The sequence below is a fragment of the Pituophis catenifer genome, unplaced genomic scaffold, assembly GCF_029215685.1.
Source record: "Pituophis catenifer annectens isolate HBS135680 unplaced genomic scaffold, rPitCat1.0.hap2 SCAF_15, whole genome shotgun sequence".
Classification (NCBI taxonomy): Eukaryota; Metazoa; Chordata; class Lepidosauria; order Squamata; family Colubridae; genus Pituophis; species Pituophis catenifer.
In genome coordinates, this window is record NW_027256895.1 from 2,453,787 (window position 1) to 2,472,280 (window position 18,494).

Consider the following 18,494-nt stretch of genomic DNA (forward strand, 5'->3'; position numbering starts at 1 on the left):
CCGTTTTTGAGGCTTATTTTGGCACTTTTCGATGCTTTTTTCGGCCCGTTTTTTGGGGCTTTTGGGTGCTTTTTTTTCAACCCATTTTTGAGCCTTTTTTCAGCCTGTTTTTTTTTTAAAGGCTCGAAAAAACTCTCAAACGGGTCAAAAAAAGACCTGAAAAAAGGCCAAAAAAAGGCCCGAAAGCGGGACACGAGGAGGCAAAAAAACAGGCGGCGGGTGGGCAGGGCTTCGGCAATATTCGGTCTATAAGACACACAGACCTTTCACCCCCTTTTGGGAGACAAAAAAGTGCATCTTATAGTCCGAAAAATAACGGTACTTTAAATATATATATATTATTGTATTTTGTACTATATATTGTAAGCCACCTATACATGATCAATAAAGGAGTCTGAAACAGGGGCCTGAATTCTGTCTTCGGTCCAAGTGGAGTCAAATCAACTACCTTGGGACTACAGCACCCGTTGTCCTCTGCCAGACTGTGCCCGCTGAGAAAAGCGGAAGGGAAGCCAAGCGCCAGTGGCCACTTGGGCATTTCAAAGGCCTTCTCCATGCGGTGGTGGTGGTGGGCAGGGGTCTCGGGACCTCATTTTCTGGTGTCTTTAAGTGGGGGTTGCTGGTGGCATGATTCCTTCTCCTGGCCGAGGGTAGCGCCTCCCTTTGGAATTTTTGAACTCTGGGCTATGGGGCAGGATGAACGTTTAGGGTTTTAACAAGGTCTCAACGGGGCAGAGTGGTGGACATCTGGAAGTAGAGACAGTGGAGAAGCTGTTTCGTCGGCTTGATACAGAATAAGAACGTTGGAAGGGACCTCGGAGGCCTTCTAGCCCAACCCCCTGCCCGTGGTAGAGACCCTGTACCGTTTCAGACAAATAGCTGTCCAACTTCTTCTTAAAAGCCCCCACTGATGGAGGAGCACCCATAGTGATGGTTCAGGGGCTCACTGCGGCAAGCCGAGCCGAGCTAGCGGCCTCCCAAATCCTTTTCCGCTGATCCGTGGGTTCCATTTTTAAGAGATTTCCCCCCCCTCCCGTGAGATTCCTTTTGGAGGGGGGGGATCTTGGCTTCTTCCCTAGGCAGGGAAGGGGGTCTCCTGCCTCGTAGAAGGGGAACTGACCCTCCCCATCTCTTCCCCGCAGGTAGAGGTGTTCAACGTCCTTTTTGTGACCAGCGAAAACGGCAGCAAGAATACGTACCTAGTTCACTGCGAGGCCTGCGCCCGGAAACGGAACTCGTCCCTCCACGGCGTCGTGGTACTCGAACAGTACAAAACCGAAGAATTGATCGCCATCTACGACAGCTTCACCCTGGTGAGTCTCTGAAGTGTGCGCTTATGTTTGTGTGTCTCAAGAGGCAACTGGACTTTCTGGTTTATTTTTTCTTTGAGGAGATTTCGCTTCTCATCCTAGAAGCTTCTTCAACTCTGCTGTGTGTTTGTGTGTATGTGTGGATCCTTTCGCGACCGGGATTATGTCGGGAGGATCGTTTTACGGGGAAAGGTTTCCTCCCCTCTTCCTCCCCTTTGTAGTTCTTAAAATTAATTTTCTCCCTTCCCTCTGGACAGAAGTCCTTGCACTTCCAATGGGGCAGAGCTGTTTGGCCCAACTTAGCCGCATAGGCGGTCCTCGACCTACGACCGTTCACTTAAGTGACGGTTCGCAGTTACAATTGGACTCATCAAAAGGGGCTGAGGGCTGTTTTTCCACACCTGTGACCGTCGTAGCATTCCCCCGCTTGTCACAGGTGATCAAAATTCAGATGCTTGGAAACCTGACTCATATTTATGACGTTCACAATGTCCAAGGGGTGTGTGTGTGGCACGTGATTCCCGTTTGTGAAGCGAACAAAAATTGCGAGCAAAATTGTGGTTGCGAGTTGAGGACTTACATGTAGAAGCCAGGAGACCCTGAGTTCAAGTCCTGCCTTAGGCAGAATAAAACCAGCTGGGTTTTACAACGGCACAGAAACAAAATGACTTGGGACCATTTATGACCGTTGCCGCATTCCCACGGCCGTGCGACCAAAATTTGGACACACGGTAGACTTGTGACGGTTGCAGAATCTCGGAGTCGCACGATCCCCTTTGGCGACTGTCGAACAAGCCAAGTCCGTGAGGCAGCCAGATTCACTGAAGAATCGTGTGACTCGCTTCACAATGAAGGTCGTGACACGGGGCAAATGTTTTGGGCTCCGTTGGGGGTTGTAAGTCGAGGATCACCTGTCCCTTGTGGGGAGAAAAAAAATGGCCGGGAGCCAAATCGATTAGAGCCAGGAGGTGCTTAAATCTGGCCTTCAGGGCTGGCCTGGAAATAGTAAAGGATCAGCCCGCGGTGCCTCCGGCAGCCAAAACAGGGCATGGGGGCCTCACACAGGCCTCCCACACCCCGTTTTTGGCCTGGACGGCCTCCTGCACCAATGCCGGCCTAAACGGGGTGCGAGGGGGTCACGTAAGGCCTCCCCGCACCCTGTTTTGGCCGGCAGAATGCTGCAGGAGACGTCCGTCCTGTCTCCACCACCTCCCCTCCCCGGCCGACCCGCGGAGCAGAACTACAACGCTGATTCGGCCCTCAAAGAAATCCAGTTTGACATTCCTGGATTAGAGAAAGGAAAAAAAAACTCCGAGGATTGGGAAAGGAGTTCCCTGATTAATTCGTGTCCTCTTTTTTTTTTTTTTTTTTTTTTGGCAGGCCCCGACGCCGAGTTCAAGATGAGCCATATCACGCCCAGGCGCCGATGTCTGGGCTCGCTTTCCCGCTCTCGTTTCTCCCACTCCACTGTGAGTGTTTTGGGGCAGAAGGTGCTGTAGCCCCCTTCTCTGCCTCCACCCATCCCGAAACTGAGTCTCGATTTCCTCTCCGTTGCTTCCTCGCAAGCCGTCCTGAGCCGGAAGGACACGGAACCGGTCACAAGCTTCGTTTCCCTCGCCTCCCCCCGCCCCCTCAGACGGACCCTGTATTTTTAATTTATTCTTCTTCTTCTTCAACAAAGAAAAACAAAACACAACGGACCTCCTTATATATATTTTTTTTGTTGTTAATTTTCCTGGGTGGTGCTGATTTTATTTTATTTTTTAAAAAAAAAACCGAAAAGAGGACAAGAAAAGAAATAGAAGACGATAAATCAATAAATCCTGAAATTTAAAAAGAATATATATATATATAAAGGGGTGAAGAACAGTTTGATCCGAAAGGATGTCGATGAGAATGATGACTCCGTTCCTAGTGGGGGGGGGTGGGGGGGGAAATCGGGAACTGTGCGAGATCCCGGTTGACGGTCGGACTTCCGCGTGCCTTCCCCGCCAATCCCCCGTGCCCCACCCCTCCCCATCCCGGGATGAGCATCATGGGCTCGGAGGAACGGAGGAAGAAGAAACCGGGAGGGGCAGCCCGTTCACACGAGCATTACGGCCCACTCGCGCGCGAGTGGATTTTGTGGAAGAAAGACAAGCTAGTGACTTTTGCCGGGCTGCTCCGGCGTGGTGTTGTGTTCGTTATTTTTTTTTTAATTATTTTTTCGTCGTTCGTTCGTTCGTTTTAATTTACCAATTTTTTTTTCCTGGTTGGAAATTTTGAGAAAAAAACAAAAACAAAAACCAGTTTGGAAAACAGAAAAAGAAAAAAAAAAAAAAACAACGCAAGCAAGCAAAAAAAAAAAATTTAATACGGGTTTTCTTAACACAGGACTTTTTATGGTTCAGTTCTCTTTGGGTGAACTTCTGGTTTTTTGGCGGGGGTGGGGAAGCAAGAGTGTGTACATTGATTTATATATATATATATATATTGGCTGGGCGGGGCCAGGGACGATTGGCGTGTGTGTTTTTTAATTATTCGGATGGACGTTTTGATTTCTTACATCCTTTTATATATTATATATATATATATAAATATAAGGAGAAAAAAAAAAAGAAGGTTTGTATTAGAAACTGCTTTTAAAGACGAAAATACAAAACGGACAAAAAAATACAGATTATATATAGAGACACGAGTGCAGTCGGGGAAAAAAACCCGTCGGTGCAAATGCCTTTCTTTGGATAGGGGAAAAATTACAATCCTGTGCAAAAGGAGGGTTATGGTGCTTGCCCCAAATCAAAGACGACAACGGGTAGGTGGGGAGAAAATGTTTGGCAAAATTTGGGCCCCGGTGGGATGGGGAAAGGGGTGTGTGTCACAACACTTGTCCTAGCTATTGTTAACCGATTGTTAGGTGTAATTTAGCAACAACGCTGACTCCTAACTTACCTTCCTTCCTTCCCTTAAATCCAACGTCCTTTTAACGCTCCCCGTAATTATTTCGCCTTTTTTTGCCGATGCGATTATATTTAATTGTTTTTTTTTCCTTTATCGAATTCACCGGCCTATCTTCTTTTTAATATTACTTTTTTTTTTTAAACAAAGAAAGAAAGAAAAAAAGCTAGACAGTTCTCACTCCCGATTCATAAACAAAACAAAAAAAAACAGCCAAGAATGTCTGAGATTTGGGGTAATTTTTTTTCCCCTCGCGTCTGGATTTTTTTTAAAAAAATTTTTTTTACCTCCGCGTGTCAGAATTGTTTTACAGTTGATAAAAATGTTCTCTCTCTCTCTCTCTCTCTGTCTTTTTTTAATTTATATGTCTTTTTTTTTGTTTGTTCGTTCGTTCGATAATGATTTCTCTATTTATTGGTCCTTTATTTGGGGGGGAGGGTGGAAATGTTGTTGATTCTGCTTTTTTTGATTTTGTTTTGTTTTGAAGAAAAAAAAAATCTTTTTAAAATGTTGTACCTGTTCGGGTGTTGTTGTTGTTTTTTTTAAAAAGACACATCTCTCTCTTTCTTTTTCGTCAGTCCTTTTTTTTTTTGAGTTTCTCTCTGGAAATTGTTAATGGCGTTTCTAAAAGTTTTCTTTTTTTTGTCGGCCGTTTCCTGGACGTAAATGCTCAGTTTTCTCACGGGGTGGGGGGTGGGGGGGGTGTTAGGTGGGGTCGGGTTGGGGGGAATTGGGGAGGGGGAGGAGGCAGGCAGGGGTGAGAAAATAGATGGATTCTCATCACATTCGTTGATTTCCTCCTGAACAGAATCTCATCCTATCCTACACTGTAAAAAAACAAAAAAAAATTAATCTTTCTTCCGAAACCTGCACTTTTTTGAAAAAACAACCCAAATTCCCCTTTCCCTTTTAATTACATGCTGTAATTAAAACAGATGAAGATCTCAAGTTAACTTTTTGTTTTTTTGGGAAAACACACACAAACACACACACACAAACGGATTCTTTAATGTACTGTAGGGGACAAGGAGAAAGCAAATCTTATTTTGTAAATGTAAAAAAAAAGAAAAAAAATTAAATTAACTCACAGAGATTAAAATAAACCGACCTGTTTTTTTTTTTTTCCAATCTTCCTTTTTTCCCCTTCTTCTCTTTAATCAATGAGTTGCTGATTGCATGGGGGGCATTGTATCCCCATTGTTAAAAGGGGGGGCTTTGGTGGGGTGGGGTCTTGCTGATCGCATGGGGGGCATTGTATCCCCATTGTTAAAAAGGGGGGGGGTTGGTGGGGAGGGGTCTTGCTGATCACATGCGGGGCATTGCGTCCCCATTGTTAAAAGGGAGGGGGGGCTTTGGTGGGGAGGGGTCTTCACTTGCTGATTGCATGCAGGGCATTGCATCCCCATTGTTAAAAGGGGGGCTTTGGTGGGGTGGGGTCTTGCTGATCGCATGGGGGGCATTATATCCCCATTGTTAAAAAGGGGGGGCTTTGGTGGGGAGGGGTCTTCACTTGCTGATCGCATGCGGGGCATTGCATCCCCATTGTTAAAAGGGAGGGGGGCTTTGGGTGGGGAGGGGTCTTCACAGGGGAAACTGAGGCCTTCCCAAACCTGCAAAAACATTGATTTCCCAATGCAGTTGGGAGATGTCTCTTTGCTTCAGGAATCTGGGCTGGGTGGTGGGTTCAAGGACCCCCCCTTTCCTGTTCCCCCAATTAACCCCAGGGCGATGCTATCAACAGGCACCCCAAAATTTAAGGGGCATCTTTGGAGCCTCTCCTGATGGGCTCTGTTTTCCCCAAATGGGTGGTGGGTTCTTTCCCACTCCCAAGCATCAACATCTGGCCTGTTGCCCAAGGGGGTTTTCTGGGTGGGGGGAGAGAGGGGGGGAAGGCAGAGGTGAGGAGGGGGTGGCCGAGGGAAGCATCTCTGGAATCCAGAGGGGAGGGGAGACCCTTCCCCTGCTGGGAGATGGGGGGTGTCTGCCTCTTAAGGAGCATCCTGGAGAGGGAGTTTGCAGCTGGAGTTGAGCTGGTGCGCGCGGGTGCTTCTTGCGTTGCGCTCTGTGTGAGTGTGTCTGTGTGTGTGTGTGTCTTTGTGCATTCCTAGCTTATCCTGGGGAGGGGGGGAGGAAGGGAGGGAGAAGGAGGGGCGCCTATAAACCCATCTCCAGCCAAAACCCAGCCAGAGAGTTAAAGGAAGCCACAGCCAGGATGAGCTTAGACCTCAGTTCCCCCAAGCCTGGGCCGGGGTCCTTGGAATGCGACGGGGGGGTCCCTACTGGGACCTCGCCGCTGACCCCCCCTCCTTATGCCGGGGAGGGGGCTCTGGAACTGCGAGGGTCCTTGGATTGCTGGGCTTGCGCGGTGCTGGTGACTCTCCAAAACTTGCTGGTCGGTGCGCTCAACCTCCTCCTGGCCGGATGCGTCTTTGGGTTGATTCTGCTGCCGGCTGGGGTCCTTTTGGGCTTCGGATTTCTCTGCCATTCCAAGGTCAGTGGTCGTGGGGGGGGATGCGGGGGTCAAAACTGGGAGGGAGGGGGTCACAGATGTAGGTCGGAAAGGCACAGAGTTTGGGGAGGGGGAGGCGAGGGACCCCAAGAAGGTGAGGTCCCCCGTCGCCCATCACCATTCCTTGCAAACTGCAGCTCTCCAAATGGGGAAGGGGTCGGTTGTGCGTTTCGACTCTTCGGGGTAGGAGGGATAGATTAGGGGGAAGGAAGGAGGACTGCGTGGGGATGGGGGGGGTCCTGAGCTTGGAAATCAAACCCCTCTCCTCTCCCCCAAAAAGGTTTGTGGGGGGGTGGAGAGAGAGAGGCTGCAAAAGTCCGCCTTTGCGCACGTGCGCGCGCGGAGGTGCCTTGCTCCCAAGTCTCTTTAATCGGCATTCCGACGTTACCAAAAAAAAAAAGTTGTTGGAAACTTTGGGGGGGGGGGCGGAGAAGTGCAGAGAAGAGCAATTTAAGATGATGGTTAAAGGCCCGGAGAGTAAAACATAGGAAGAAAGGTTGCTGGAATTGGGTTTGATGAAAAAGAAGGACTTAGGGGAGACATGCTAGCAGTCTTCCAGGATTTGAGGGGCTGCCCCAAAGAAGAGAGAGGAGGGGGGGGGTTTCCACCTATTCTCCAAAGCACCAGAAGCAACGGGTGGAAACTAACCAAGGAGAGAAGCAACCTGGACTGAAGGAGAAATTTCCTGACAGTTTAGAACAATTTTTTTTTTTTAAATTTGATTTATATGCCGCCCTTCTCCGCTTACAATGCGTTAAGCAATAATCAGTGGAACAGCTTGCCACCAGAAGTTGCGGGTGCTCCATCACTGGAGGCTTTTAAGAAGAGATTGAACAAGCATTTCTCTGGAACGGTATAGGTCAGGATCTCCTGCTTGAGAGGGGGGGGTTGGACTAGAAGGCCTCCAAGGTCCCTCTTCCGGCTCTGTTCTGATTGTGGCAGGCAGTGGCTGCTCCAGATCTTCAGGGATCATAGAATAGAACAGAATCATTAGAAGGATAGGATAGGATGGGATGGGATGGGATGGTTGACTCAGCCTTCCATCCTTCCGAGGTAGGTAAAATGAGGACCCGGATTGTGGGGGCAATAAGATGACTTTGTATAAAAAAGAACACCGCTTAAGGGGGGGGGGAAGCCCTACTAAGCAGGTATATACAAAAAGTATGAAGGCTATTGCTTAACGCATTGTAAGCTGCCCTGAGTCTCAGGAGAAGGGCGGCATATAAATCAAATTAAATAATAATAATAATAATAATAATAATAATAATAATAATAATAATAATAATAATAATAAATAAAAATAATAATAAGCTGACTTTGTATAAAAAAGAACACCGCTTAAGGGGGGGGGGGGGAAGCCCTACTAAGCAGGTATATACAAAAAGTATGAAGGCTATTGCTTAACGTATTGTAAGCTGCCCTGAGTCTCAGGAGAAGGGCGGCATATAAATCAAATTAAATAATAATAATAATAATAATAATAATAATAATAATAATAATAATAATAAATAAAAATAATAATAAGCTGACTTTGTATAAAAAAGAATACCGCTTAAGGGGGCGGGCGAAAGCCCTACTAAGCAGGTATATACAAAAAGTATGAAGGCTATTGCTTAACGCATTGTAAGCTGCCCTGAGTCTCCGGAGAAGGGCGGCATATAAATCAAATTAAATAATAATAATAATAATAATAATAATAAATAAAAATAATAATAAGCTGACTTTGTATAAAAAAGAATACCGCTTAAGGGGGGGGGGAAAGCCCTACTAAGCAGGTATATACAAAAAGTATGAAGGCTATTGCTTAACGCATTGTAAGCTGCCCTGAGTCTCTGGAGAAGGGCGGCATATAAATTGAACCAATAAATAAATAAATGGATGGGATGGGATGGGATAGGGATGGGATAGGGATAGGATAGGATAGGATAGGATAGGATAGGAATGGAACAGAATAGGGATGGGATGGGATGGGATGGGATGGGATGGGATGGGATGGGATGGGATGGGAGAATAGAATAGAATGGAATGGAATGGAATGGAATAGAATAGAATAGAATAGAATAGAATAGAATAGAATAGAATAGAATAGAATAGAATAGAATTCTTTATTGGCCAAGTGTGATTGGACGCACAAGGAATTTGTCTTCGGTGCCTAAGCTCTCAGTGTACGTAAAAGTTATAAGCGATCAATCACGATCTTGGTCATCCTAAAAACACATTCATCATAAATCATAAGACACAACATTTAGTGATAGTCATAGCTATCAACATAAATCATATACTAGGAAGCTAAATAAAATAATATAAATTGTAAAGATCCAAGCAAAGTTATAGTCCTAAGTAGAAAAGGAGATGGGTAATAGGAAAGATAGGAGGAGGAGGAGGAGGAGGAGGAGGAGGAGGAGGAGGAGGAGGAGGAGGAGGAGAATAGTAATACAGCCTTACTAAATAGTTGGGCAGTGTTTTGGGAATGAGTTGTTGAGCAGAGGGATGGCATGGGAGAGAAAAAAATTACCCTTTTGTCTTAATTGATCTGGTGTGCAATCAGATTATATCAATTATAGTGTCGTTTTGAGGGTAGAAGTTGAAACAATGCAGGGATCATCAAGAGGAGGCTGGAAACTCTTTCTCCTGAATCATCCATTGTGGAATTTTTCCGCCTTGGAATGAAATCCGAGGGATGAAAAAAAAAAAAAAAAAAAAAAAGCTGCTTCCAGATTCTTTCTGATTTGGGGCTAGGGTAGATTAACCCGGCTCCCAAGTCAGGCCAATTAGTGTAGTTCTAATTTGCAGCGTGCAAGTTTAAAAAAAAAGAAAATGAAATTAAATAAAGCAGGCAATCCTTAAGTTTGGGTGACCGTCTGCAGTGACGGGGAGAATTTCCAGCTCTCCCAGCTTGGGAGGTAACGCGTGGGGGGGAGGGGGCTTCGGAAACCCGGCGGAGGCTTTGATGTGCTCTCTTAAAAGGGGCTGGGGTGTGAATATTGAGCCCAGAAAGGAGGCACTGATGTGGCCAGCGGTGGGGGAGAAAAAAAAAATCTCATTTTGGAACAATGAGGAAGTGTCACACTTTACATACAAAATCACAGAGTTGGACGGGACCTCGGAGGTCTTCTAGTCCAACCCCCTGCTTGGGCAGGAAACCCTACACTGCTGTCAGTGGGTAATCCCTCGGGAGCGAGATAGGCAGCACACAAAACGTAATCAAGAAAATAAATTTTTTGTAAAACCAGGGCGTAATCCGTCATTCAACTCAACGTAAAACATCTGGGCTCAAAACATCCTCAGCCAGAGGTTGCCGTAAGGAAGGAGGGCAGGATCTCCTCCGTCCTGTGTACCCTCCCCAAAGTTGGCTTGAATCCCTTGGGGGAGGGGGTGTCTCCCCAGTTCCCTGTCTCGTGATTCCTTTGACCGCTCGAGCACTGTGGTTTGTGCCAGAATGGCAATTGCCTCCTGCAGCTCGCATGCCACTCTTGGGGTTTAAGTTGAGTGGAATAGCGTCTAGGTGGCAAATATATTGAGTGCATCAGTAAATTGAACCAATAAAATTCATTTGCAAAAGCGTGTCTCCCCCCCCTCTTATCTATAAAAATCTGTTTCCCCGGTGGGGGAAACTGAGGCAAAGGGGGTGCCTGAGCGAGCGTCTTTGTGTGCAGAGAGAGAAAGGAACCTTGGAGGTCTTCTAGTCCAACCCCGTTCAAGCAGGAGATCCTATACCAATTCAGACAAATGGCTGCGCCAGTCTCTTCTTATAAACCTCCGGCGATGGAGCAGCCAACAATGTCTGGAGGCAAGACAGAAGAATAGCGTTGAAAGGGACCTCGGAGGTCTTCTAGTCTGACCCCATGTCCGATTGGACAACAATTTGTTGTCCAATCAGACAACAAATGGTCGTCCGATTCTTAAAAACCTTCCGGCGATGGAGCGCCCACAATTTCTGGGGCCTGAAAAGACCTTAAAGGGTGTAGTGGGATGAGCCGATGAGCCACTCTGCACATGCTCCGCTTCCGGCAATTTGCAGCATTAAGAAAACACGGGCCTTTGAAGGGCTGCCGGAGTTTTCCAGCGAAGCCGTCTGGGAGATTTGGCCAGATCGTGTCCAGATCTCCAGACCAGGCCCAACCCTGGAATTCAGTTGGCCTCCCAGCTATCCCCCTCCCCTGAGCCAACCCACCCACCCACCAGCCACGGGAATCCTGCTCCTTCCCTCCCCCCAATGCCCCCTCCAAGGTTGGCGTGGCAACTGCGGGGTAGTCTCCCCCATGGGAAAGCTTTGGGAGTGGGGGAGAGGCAAATGTTTTGGGATTAAGTCTCCGGCCTGGGTCCCGAGCTGAGATCTGAGGGTGGGGGCTGTTGTACACCCCCCTCTGGGTGGAATGCACCATGTGGGCAAGTGAATGGTAGGTTAGCCCCCTGCCCCTTTTTTTGGTGGGGGGGAGGGGGGTCAGACAACTTCTCTGGAATTGCAAGATCTTCTCTCCCTCTTTGTAATAAAATGGGCCTCTGTTTACTAGCATGCTTGGGTTCTTGACACCTCCAGCCATTGTGAGAATGAACATGGCGGTGGGATGCTCGGGAATGGGGCAGGATCCTGCATGTGAGAATAAGACAACCCCCAGGTCATGCGTTAGTCGGTGGTACCCAAAATGCACAGGTTTTGCATGGCTAATTCAATGCAAAATGTTAGTAGAACAGTGTTCAACCTTGGTCACTTAAAGACTTGTGGACTTCAACTCCCAGAATTCCTCAGCCAGCCATGTAGGGTAACTTTCTTAATAGACGGTGGGTATGCAGTAAGCATAATATATCTTGATATTCAGCAAAGTGGGGAAAAAGAAAAAGCTGGCTGGGGAATTCTGGGAGTTGAAGTCCACAAATCTTAAAGCGACCAAGGTTGGACAGCCCTTGTCCTCAACATACGACCACAATTGAGCCCAACATTTATGTTGTTAAGTGAGATATTTGTTAAGGGAGTTTTGCCCCATTTTTTACAGCTTTTCTTGCCACGTTTGTTAAGCGAATCACTGCCGTTGCTAAATTAGTACCGCTGTTGTTAAGTGAATCTGGCTTCCCCCCTTGACTTTGCTCGTCAGAAGGGGGCAAAATCACATGACTCTGGGACATTGCGACCGTCATAAATGTGAGTTGTCAAGCGTCGGAATGTAAGTCACCTGACTATGGAGATGTTGCAAAGGTTGTAAGTGTGAAAAACGGTCCCAAGTCCCTTTTTTCAGTGATGTAACCTTGAACCGTCACTAAACGGAACTGCCGTAAGTCGAAGACTACCCGCATTCATGCATATTCAGGAAGACAAGAGTTGTAAACTCATGAAATCAACGCCCGGATTATTTCAGATATCGACAACAAAGTGGCTTTTAAGCAGCTCTGTAAACCCATATAAGTTTATTTTTGTATTTATTTAAACAATATGTGTGCCTAAAATAGGATTATAACTTCTTCAGTTTATCCTCATAAAACTCAACTGAAAATTAAAGCGTTTATAACATTTGAAAGTTATTTGAATTTGGCGCTCTGAACGAAAGGTTGTAGATTTTACGTCTGAGGGTCATTTTCCACGATCCTGCAAACGACCGCGCCAAAATGAGTTAGTCTTACCTATAACTTGTCACCTTACATTTAATTTAATATAAATTAAATTAAAATTTAATCTTTCGAGCCGGGAATCGAGTTTTTGTCAATGCAGGAGTGTTTAAAAAAGAAAATAAAGTGGATTTCCTCAGAAGGTTTACCTAGTTCGGTACAGTTGTAGCCTAAAACTGCATTTGCACGAAATTTCGTGCAAACGCTCGTGCAAGTTACAACTCTACCGAAGAACATCAATGTGTAAAGAGCAACTCATAAGTAGAAATGCATCTTCCTTCATTTGTGATAAATGCAGGTAAATTCAACCTGTCCAGTCTGGGATATTTCTCATTTTCGATTTTAAAAAGGGATCGAAATTCAGCTTACATTCCCAGCTCACAAAAATACAATTGACCCTCAACATTTCCATCATTAAATGAGACGTTGGTGAAGTGAGTTTCATCCCTGCCACTGACAAGCTAGTCATAGTAACTTGGTTGTTAAGTGACTTTGCTGATCATAAATCAAAGTGATTTATAGTCACAATAAAGTCTAAAGTCACAATAGAGTCACAATAAAGTGACTCTCTCGTCATAAATACGAGTCAGTGGCCGAGTGTCTGAATTTGGATTGCCTGAGCGTGGGGGAATGCTGCGAAGGTCGTAACTGTGGGAAACGGTCCTAAGTCACATTTTTTCAGTGCCGTCGTAACTTTGAACGGTCACTAAACGAACTGTCGTAAGTCGAGGACTGCCTATAATTCTGAGATCCGAAGGCGGTAATTTTTAATTTTGACCCGCATAGAAACCAGCTGAGATTCAGAAGGGAAGCTTGTTGCGCTTAGCGAAACAAGACATAAATAATTATTTATCTGTCCGTTGCGGAATCTTACGCCGGGAACCAATGTGGCATCGAGTCTCTTGGGAGTTTGAGGGGGGGGGTTCCCCCCAAATTTAATAAAATATTGGGGGAAAAAATCCAACTTGCAGCTGGTCACCGCCCTTCCGAAATGGAGCTAGGCCCAGGGCAACTTTCCCGTGACGCTTCTCGGCCACAGAATCAGTCAACAGGAAACCCCCAGCCCCGCCAGCCGGGAAGCTGCACCGGTTGGCCTCCCACCTTTCTGCCTGTCCCCGGCCAGTGAAGCAAGCCAGATGCCCAGGCTGGGGGCTGATAACCTGGGGGTGGGTGGGGGGAGACACATTCCAGGCATAGTCCCGGTGGCCCCCTCCGCCCCCCCTTGCTGCTCCTCTGTCCAAGGGGCGGAGGACAGATGGCCTTTAAAGGGAGCTGCCCCACTTCTGTCCTCCTCCTCCCCTTTCTTCCTTCCTTCCTCTTTTCTATCTCCCTCTTTTCTGTCCTCCTTTTTTTCTTTCATTTTCTCCTTCCTTCCTTGCCCCTTTCTCTTTCCCTTCCTTTCCTTCCTCCTTTGCAGTTTCTCCTTTCTCCCTTTCCTCTCTTCAAATCCCAGAATTCAACCCTCCCTCCCTTCCTTTCTTTTCTTTCTCCTTCCTTTTCTTTTTACTCCTCCCTTCTTCTTTCCCTTTCCTTCTTTTCTTTCTTTCCTTCTTGTATTTTTTTAAATATTTTTTATTGTGATTTTTCCTTTTCCAAAACTCGAATGCATAATCAGACAGACAGTGTCATTTTTAGAGACGTTGGATTAAACCGTTCATATGGGATCCTTCTTGTATTCTATCTCCCTCTCTTCTTTTTTATCTCCCTCCCCCTCCCCCTTTTCTATTTCCTTCCCTCCCTTCCTCCTTCCTTCCTTCCCCCCCACTGAGAGTGAGGTTACAACTCCCCTCACGCTTACCTGAGTTGGCCACCCGAATGACTGCTAAAGGAGCCGTGAAGGATCAAGGTGTGTGTGCTTGGGGGGGGGGGGGAAGCTTCCGCTTCCTGAGCCAGGAAGATGCACCCCTATAATATGTGCCTTTGCACCCTGGGCAGCTGGCTTCCTTGGCACGCGTGTGTGTGCCAGAGCCCGGCTTGTGGGGAGATTCCTAACGGGCCCTTTCCTCTTTTTTCTTTGCAGTTCCTGAACACCCAGGAGCCTTACTGCGCTGACCATTTGCACGACGCGGCCGCCGTGGGCCTGTTGGTGGTGGGCTTCACCCTGCTGGTGCCCCTCCTGGTCTTGGCCCTGGCCGCCTACTGTCGCCTGGCGCGCCGCCTGCAGCTCGGCTACTGCCTGGTGCCCTACAGCAAAGCCATTTACAAGAACCTGCCCGCCAGTCGCTACCACAGCGTGGGCTGTTGCGGCTGCTGCTCGCAGCACCTGGATGCGGCCGGGGAAAAAGTGTGGGTGTGAGGAGGGGGGAGGGTCTGGGGATAGGGGGAAGGAGAGGCCCGCCAAAGGAATCGGAAAGGCCTAGCAAAAACACCCGGATGGAATGGACTGGCTTCTCTTGGGCACGGAGGAGGTGGCTGGCACAAATTCCGAATGTCGAGCAGAAGACGAAACGGGTTGATTTTAGCCGCCAGGAAAAGAAAATGGAAGTTTTGATTCGGTCTCCCTAAGTGAGGACCTCAAAGTTTTTCCTTCTCCATCCGGCTAATGGATCTGGAACCCCCCCTCTCGAACTCAGGACACGCCTGCTTGTTTGTCCCATGTTGCTGCTTTGCAAAGTGGTGTTTTCCAACCTCGCCGATTTTTTAAAAGGGATGGACTTCAATTCCCAGAATGCCCCAGCTAGGCATTCCGGGAGTTGAAGTCGATCTCTCAGAAAGTTGCGGAATTGGAAAACAGACAGCTAATGCATTTATGGAAGTTGCTGCAAATGAATTAACCAGACATTCTCTTTATTATTATTATTATATACTTTGTACTTCGAGACTCTGGTGGTGCTATGCTTTTTTTTCAGAAAAAAAGTGGGAAGTTTATTGTCTAAAATAAGAGAACAGTCGGTCCTCGACTTACGGCAATTTGTTTAGCGACTGTTTGAAAAAAAATGACTCCACGTAGGTCCTCGTGCGTACAACCCCCCCCCCCCCCAAGTCACTTGATCAAAATCGAGGTGTTTTGCCAACCGGCACGAATTTTGTGACACCTGCAGGATCTCAGGATCCCATGATCCCCATTTATGACCTTCCCGGCTGTCTTACGACGAGCCACGTTCACGAGGGAACCTGGACTTGCTTAACGACTGCCTGATTCACTTAACAGCTGAGGTGATTTCCTTAACAACAAAAAAAAAAGTCGCAAAACCAGGCATGGCTCATCCACCTCGCTTAACAACGGAATTTCTTGTCCCGATTTGTGGTCAAAAGTCGAATTTTTAGCATAAATTTTCATTTGTCAAACACGAAAATGGACTTTGAGGCAGGCTGAAATTCAACAGACACGGTCGCAGCCTTGAATCGCATCCCTCTGAAATTCCCAGTATTCCAGACTGGTGCCGAATTTTTCCCAGTTTGCGATGCTTGTATTTGACGTTCAGGTTTAATGTCCCTTTGAATATTCCTGAAACTGGAATTGGGGGCGTTTCCCCTTTTCACAAACCCCAGTTTGTTCCCCAAAAGAAGGCAACTTGGTTCCAATTAAGGATTTTCAGGAGAGCTAATAAAAAGAAATCAAGGGTTTTTCAGACTTGAAGTTTGAAAAGTTGAACGTTTTCAAACTTCAGACTTCCAGAATTCCCCAGCCAGTAAAATAAAACTGGATGGGGAATTCTGGGAATTGAAGTACTGTTGGGGTAGCTTTTCTTCTGGCTGACATCAATGCAATTGGCATCCTTCCTCAACCCTTTGAGTAAATCAGAGTTTTTCAACCTTGACAACTTTTAAGACTTGTGGACTTCAACTCCCAGAATTCCCCAGCCAGCTCTTTTTTTTCCACTTTGCTGAAGTCAAGATATATTACGCTTACTGCATACCCACCATCTATTAAGAAAGTTGCCCTACATGGCTGGCTGGGGAATTTTGGGAGTTGAAGTCCACAGGTCTTCAAGTTGGGAGACGCCTGAACTAGCTCAGGGAAGGTGACTTTGGAAAGCAGGAATTGGCCTACCTGCCGTGTCTACCTGTGCCGAACGAAAAAGGCGATTGTCTTTTTCGTAATTAACTTTTGCGCTTGAAAACAGAGACGGTTTAAGTCCTGACTTAGCAGTCCAGCTTTCTTTCCTCTGGGCTGGAGATTTAGCATCCAGGGCTACAAACATGGTGACCGGGCTTTTAGGGGGCTGCGGAGACCCCAGCCCTTCCTGATGCTGCCTTGTTTCGTCCCCTAAAAAGGGATTCAGCCCCGTGCTACTCCGGATTGTGACGGACCACACAGGCTTCAACCCCAAAGGCATGTAGGCTCGAAGCGAAGGTTACTTGGGAGGTCTTGACTTCCGAGCCGGAAAAAGGGGGCATCTCCCCTTCGATGAAAAGCAGAAATTCAACAAGTTTTTTGCTACGGCCGAAAACTGCCACTGGCCAAGGTAAATTTTGCAAGCTTCTAAAGGGCCCCGAGAGGCTGCCAAGGGAAGGGGACAGGAACCCGGCCGAACGAGCGGCAGGATAAGGAAGAACTGAATCAGCTCCCTGGGCGCCAACCAGCCCAGATGGAAACTCCACGTTCTGGGGGAGGAAGGAACCCCCTGATTAGATAAGCCAGGATAGCCGCTGGCTTGCACAAGCTCTCCATTGTGCGAGAGGGAAGAGAGAGAGAGAGAGGACGCAAACACAACAGACACACACAGGGTCTATCTATAGAGGCCGCTTCCTGCCGATTTGCAACCCGGATTTGGGAAGACAGCCTCGTGCCTCTTCCCAAGGCTGCTGGGGTGGGAAGGGCAGAGAAAAGTGGAGGGGTGGAGGTGCTTTCAGGGTCATCCGAGCCTTTTTTTTGGGAAGCCGAAGGAGCATCCTGTCAGCAAAGCCAGAGGACGGGCCTCCATAATTCAAGTTTTAAACTCCGCTTTAGCATGGGTTTTTGTTGGAAAAATTAAAAGAGGGATGGACGGATTCCCCCGCTCTCCGGGACAAAGAAATTTTCTGTAATCAGAAGGGGGGGGGGAACTGCTTTCCATTATTAGGGCATTAGGCAAAGCACCTGAAGGGCAGGACATGAAGCAACGGGTGGAAACTCATCGAGGAGAGAAGTAACCTAGAATGAAGGAGAAATTCCTTGGCAGTTAGAACAATGGATCCGACTGAAGTGGTGTAGGGTTTCCTGCCTAAGCAGGGGGTTGGACTAGAAGACCTCCAAGGTCCCTCTGTTTCTCTGTTATTATTCTATTCTATTCTAAATTCTATATTTTATATTCTTTTCTAATTCTATTTTTATTATCTATGCTATATTTTATTGTCTATTCTATTCTATTTCTATATTTTATTATCTATTCTATTCTAAATTCTATATATTCTATTCTATTTTATTCCATTCCATCCCATCCCATCCCATCCCATTCTATATTCTATTCTCTATTCTGTTCTCTTCTGTATTCTCTTCTCTCTTCTCTTTTATTCTATTCTCTATTAATTCTATTCTCTATTCTATTCTATTCTATCCTATATTCTATTCTCTATTCTGTTCTCTTCATTTTTTTCTGTATTCTTCTCTTCCGTTTTCTCTTTTATTCTATTCTCTATTAATTCTATTCTATTCTATTCTATTCTATTCTATTCTATTCTATTCTATTCTATTCTATTCCATCCCATCCCATATTCTATTCTCTATTCTGTTCTCTTATTTTTTCTGTAGTCTCTTCTCTTTTCTCTTTTATTCTATTCTCTATTAATTCTATTTTCTATTCTATTCTATTCTATTCTATTCTATTCTATTCTATTCTATTCTATTCTATTCTATTCCATTCCATTCCATTCCATTCCAGTCCAGTCCATTCCATCCCATCCCATCTCATCCCATCCCATCCCATCTCATCCCATCCCATCCCATCCCATCCCATATTCTATTCTCTATTCTGTTCTCTTCTGTATTTTTTTCTGTATTCTCTTCTCTTTTATTCTCTTCTCTATTAATTCCGTTCCGTTCCGTTCCGTTCCGTTCCGTTCCGTTCCGTTCCATTCCATTCCATTCCATTCCATTCCATTCCATTCCATCCTATCCCTATCCCTATCCCTATCCCTATCCCTATCCCTATTCTATTCATTTTCCAGGAACATTCCAGGTGCCCATTTTCTGAATGTTTAAGCTGGTGGAGGTT

General features: G+C 46.4%; 2 protein-coding genes across 2 annotated transcripts in view; both read left to right on the top strand.

Annotated features, from left to right (window-relative positions):
* KDM6B (lysine demethylase 6B) overlaps positions 1–4,767 on the top strand; it is a 39,309-nt gene extending 34,542 nt beyond the window's left edge. The window contains 2 exon segments of the mRNA XM_070954529.1: positions 1,143–1,313; positions 2,691–4,767. Of these exon segments, the coding sequence (XP_070810630.1) occupies positions 1,143–1,313; positions 2,691–2,714 (195 nt within the window). The 3' untranslated portion in view covers positions 2,715–4,767.
* A 1,682-nt stretch (positions 4,768–6,449) lies between these two features.
* On the top strand, positions 6,450–14,653 carry TMEM88 (transmembrane protein 88). Its single transcript, XM_070954427.1, has 2 exons — positions 6,450–6,738; positions 14,378–14,653. The coding sequence occupies exons 1-2, from the start codon at positions 6,460–6,462 to the stop codon at positions 14,651–14,653; spliced, it is 555 nt and encodes a 184-aa protein (XP_070810528.1). The 5' UTR covers positions 6,450–6,459.
* Positions 14,654–18,494: the final 3,841 nt, after the last annotated feature.

Excerpts from the sequence above, each read along its gene's own strand:
- TMEM88 (XM_070954427.1), top strand. The coding sequence starts at position 6,460 with ATGAGCTTAGACCTCAGTTCCCCCAAGCCTGGGCCGGGGTCCTTGGAA. Across the intron at positions 6,739-14,377 it reads GATTTCTCTGCCATTCCAAG|TTCCTGAACACCCAGGAGCC; the intron begins GTCAGTGGTCGT and ends TTTTCTTTGCAG.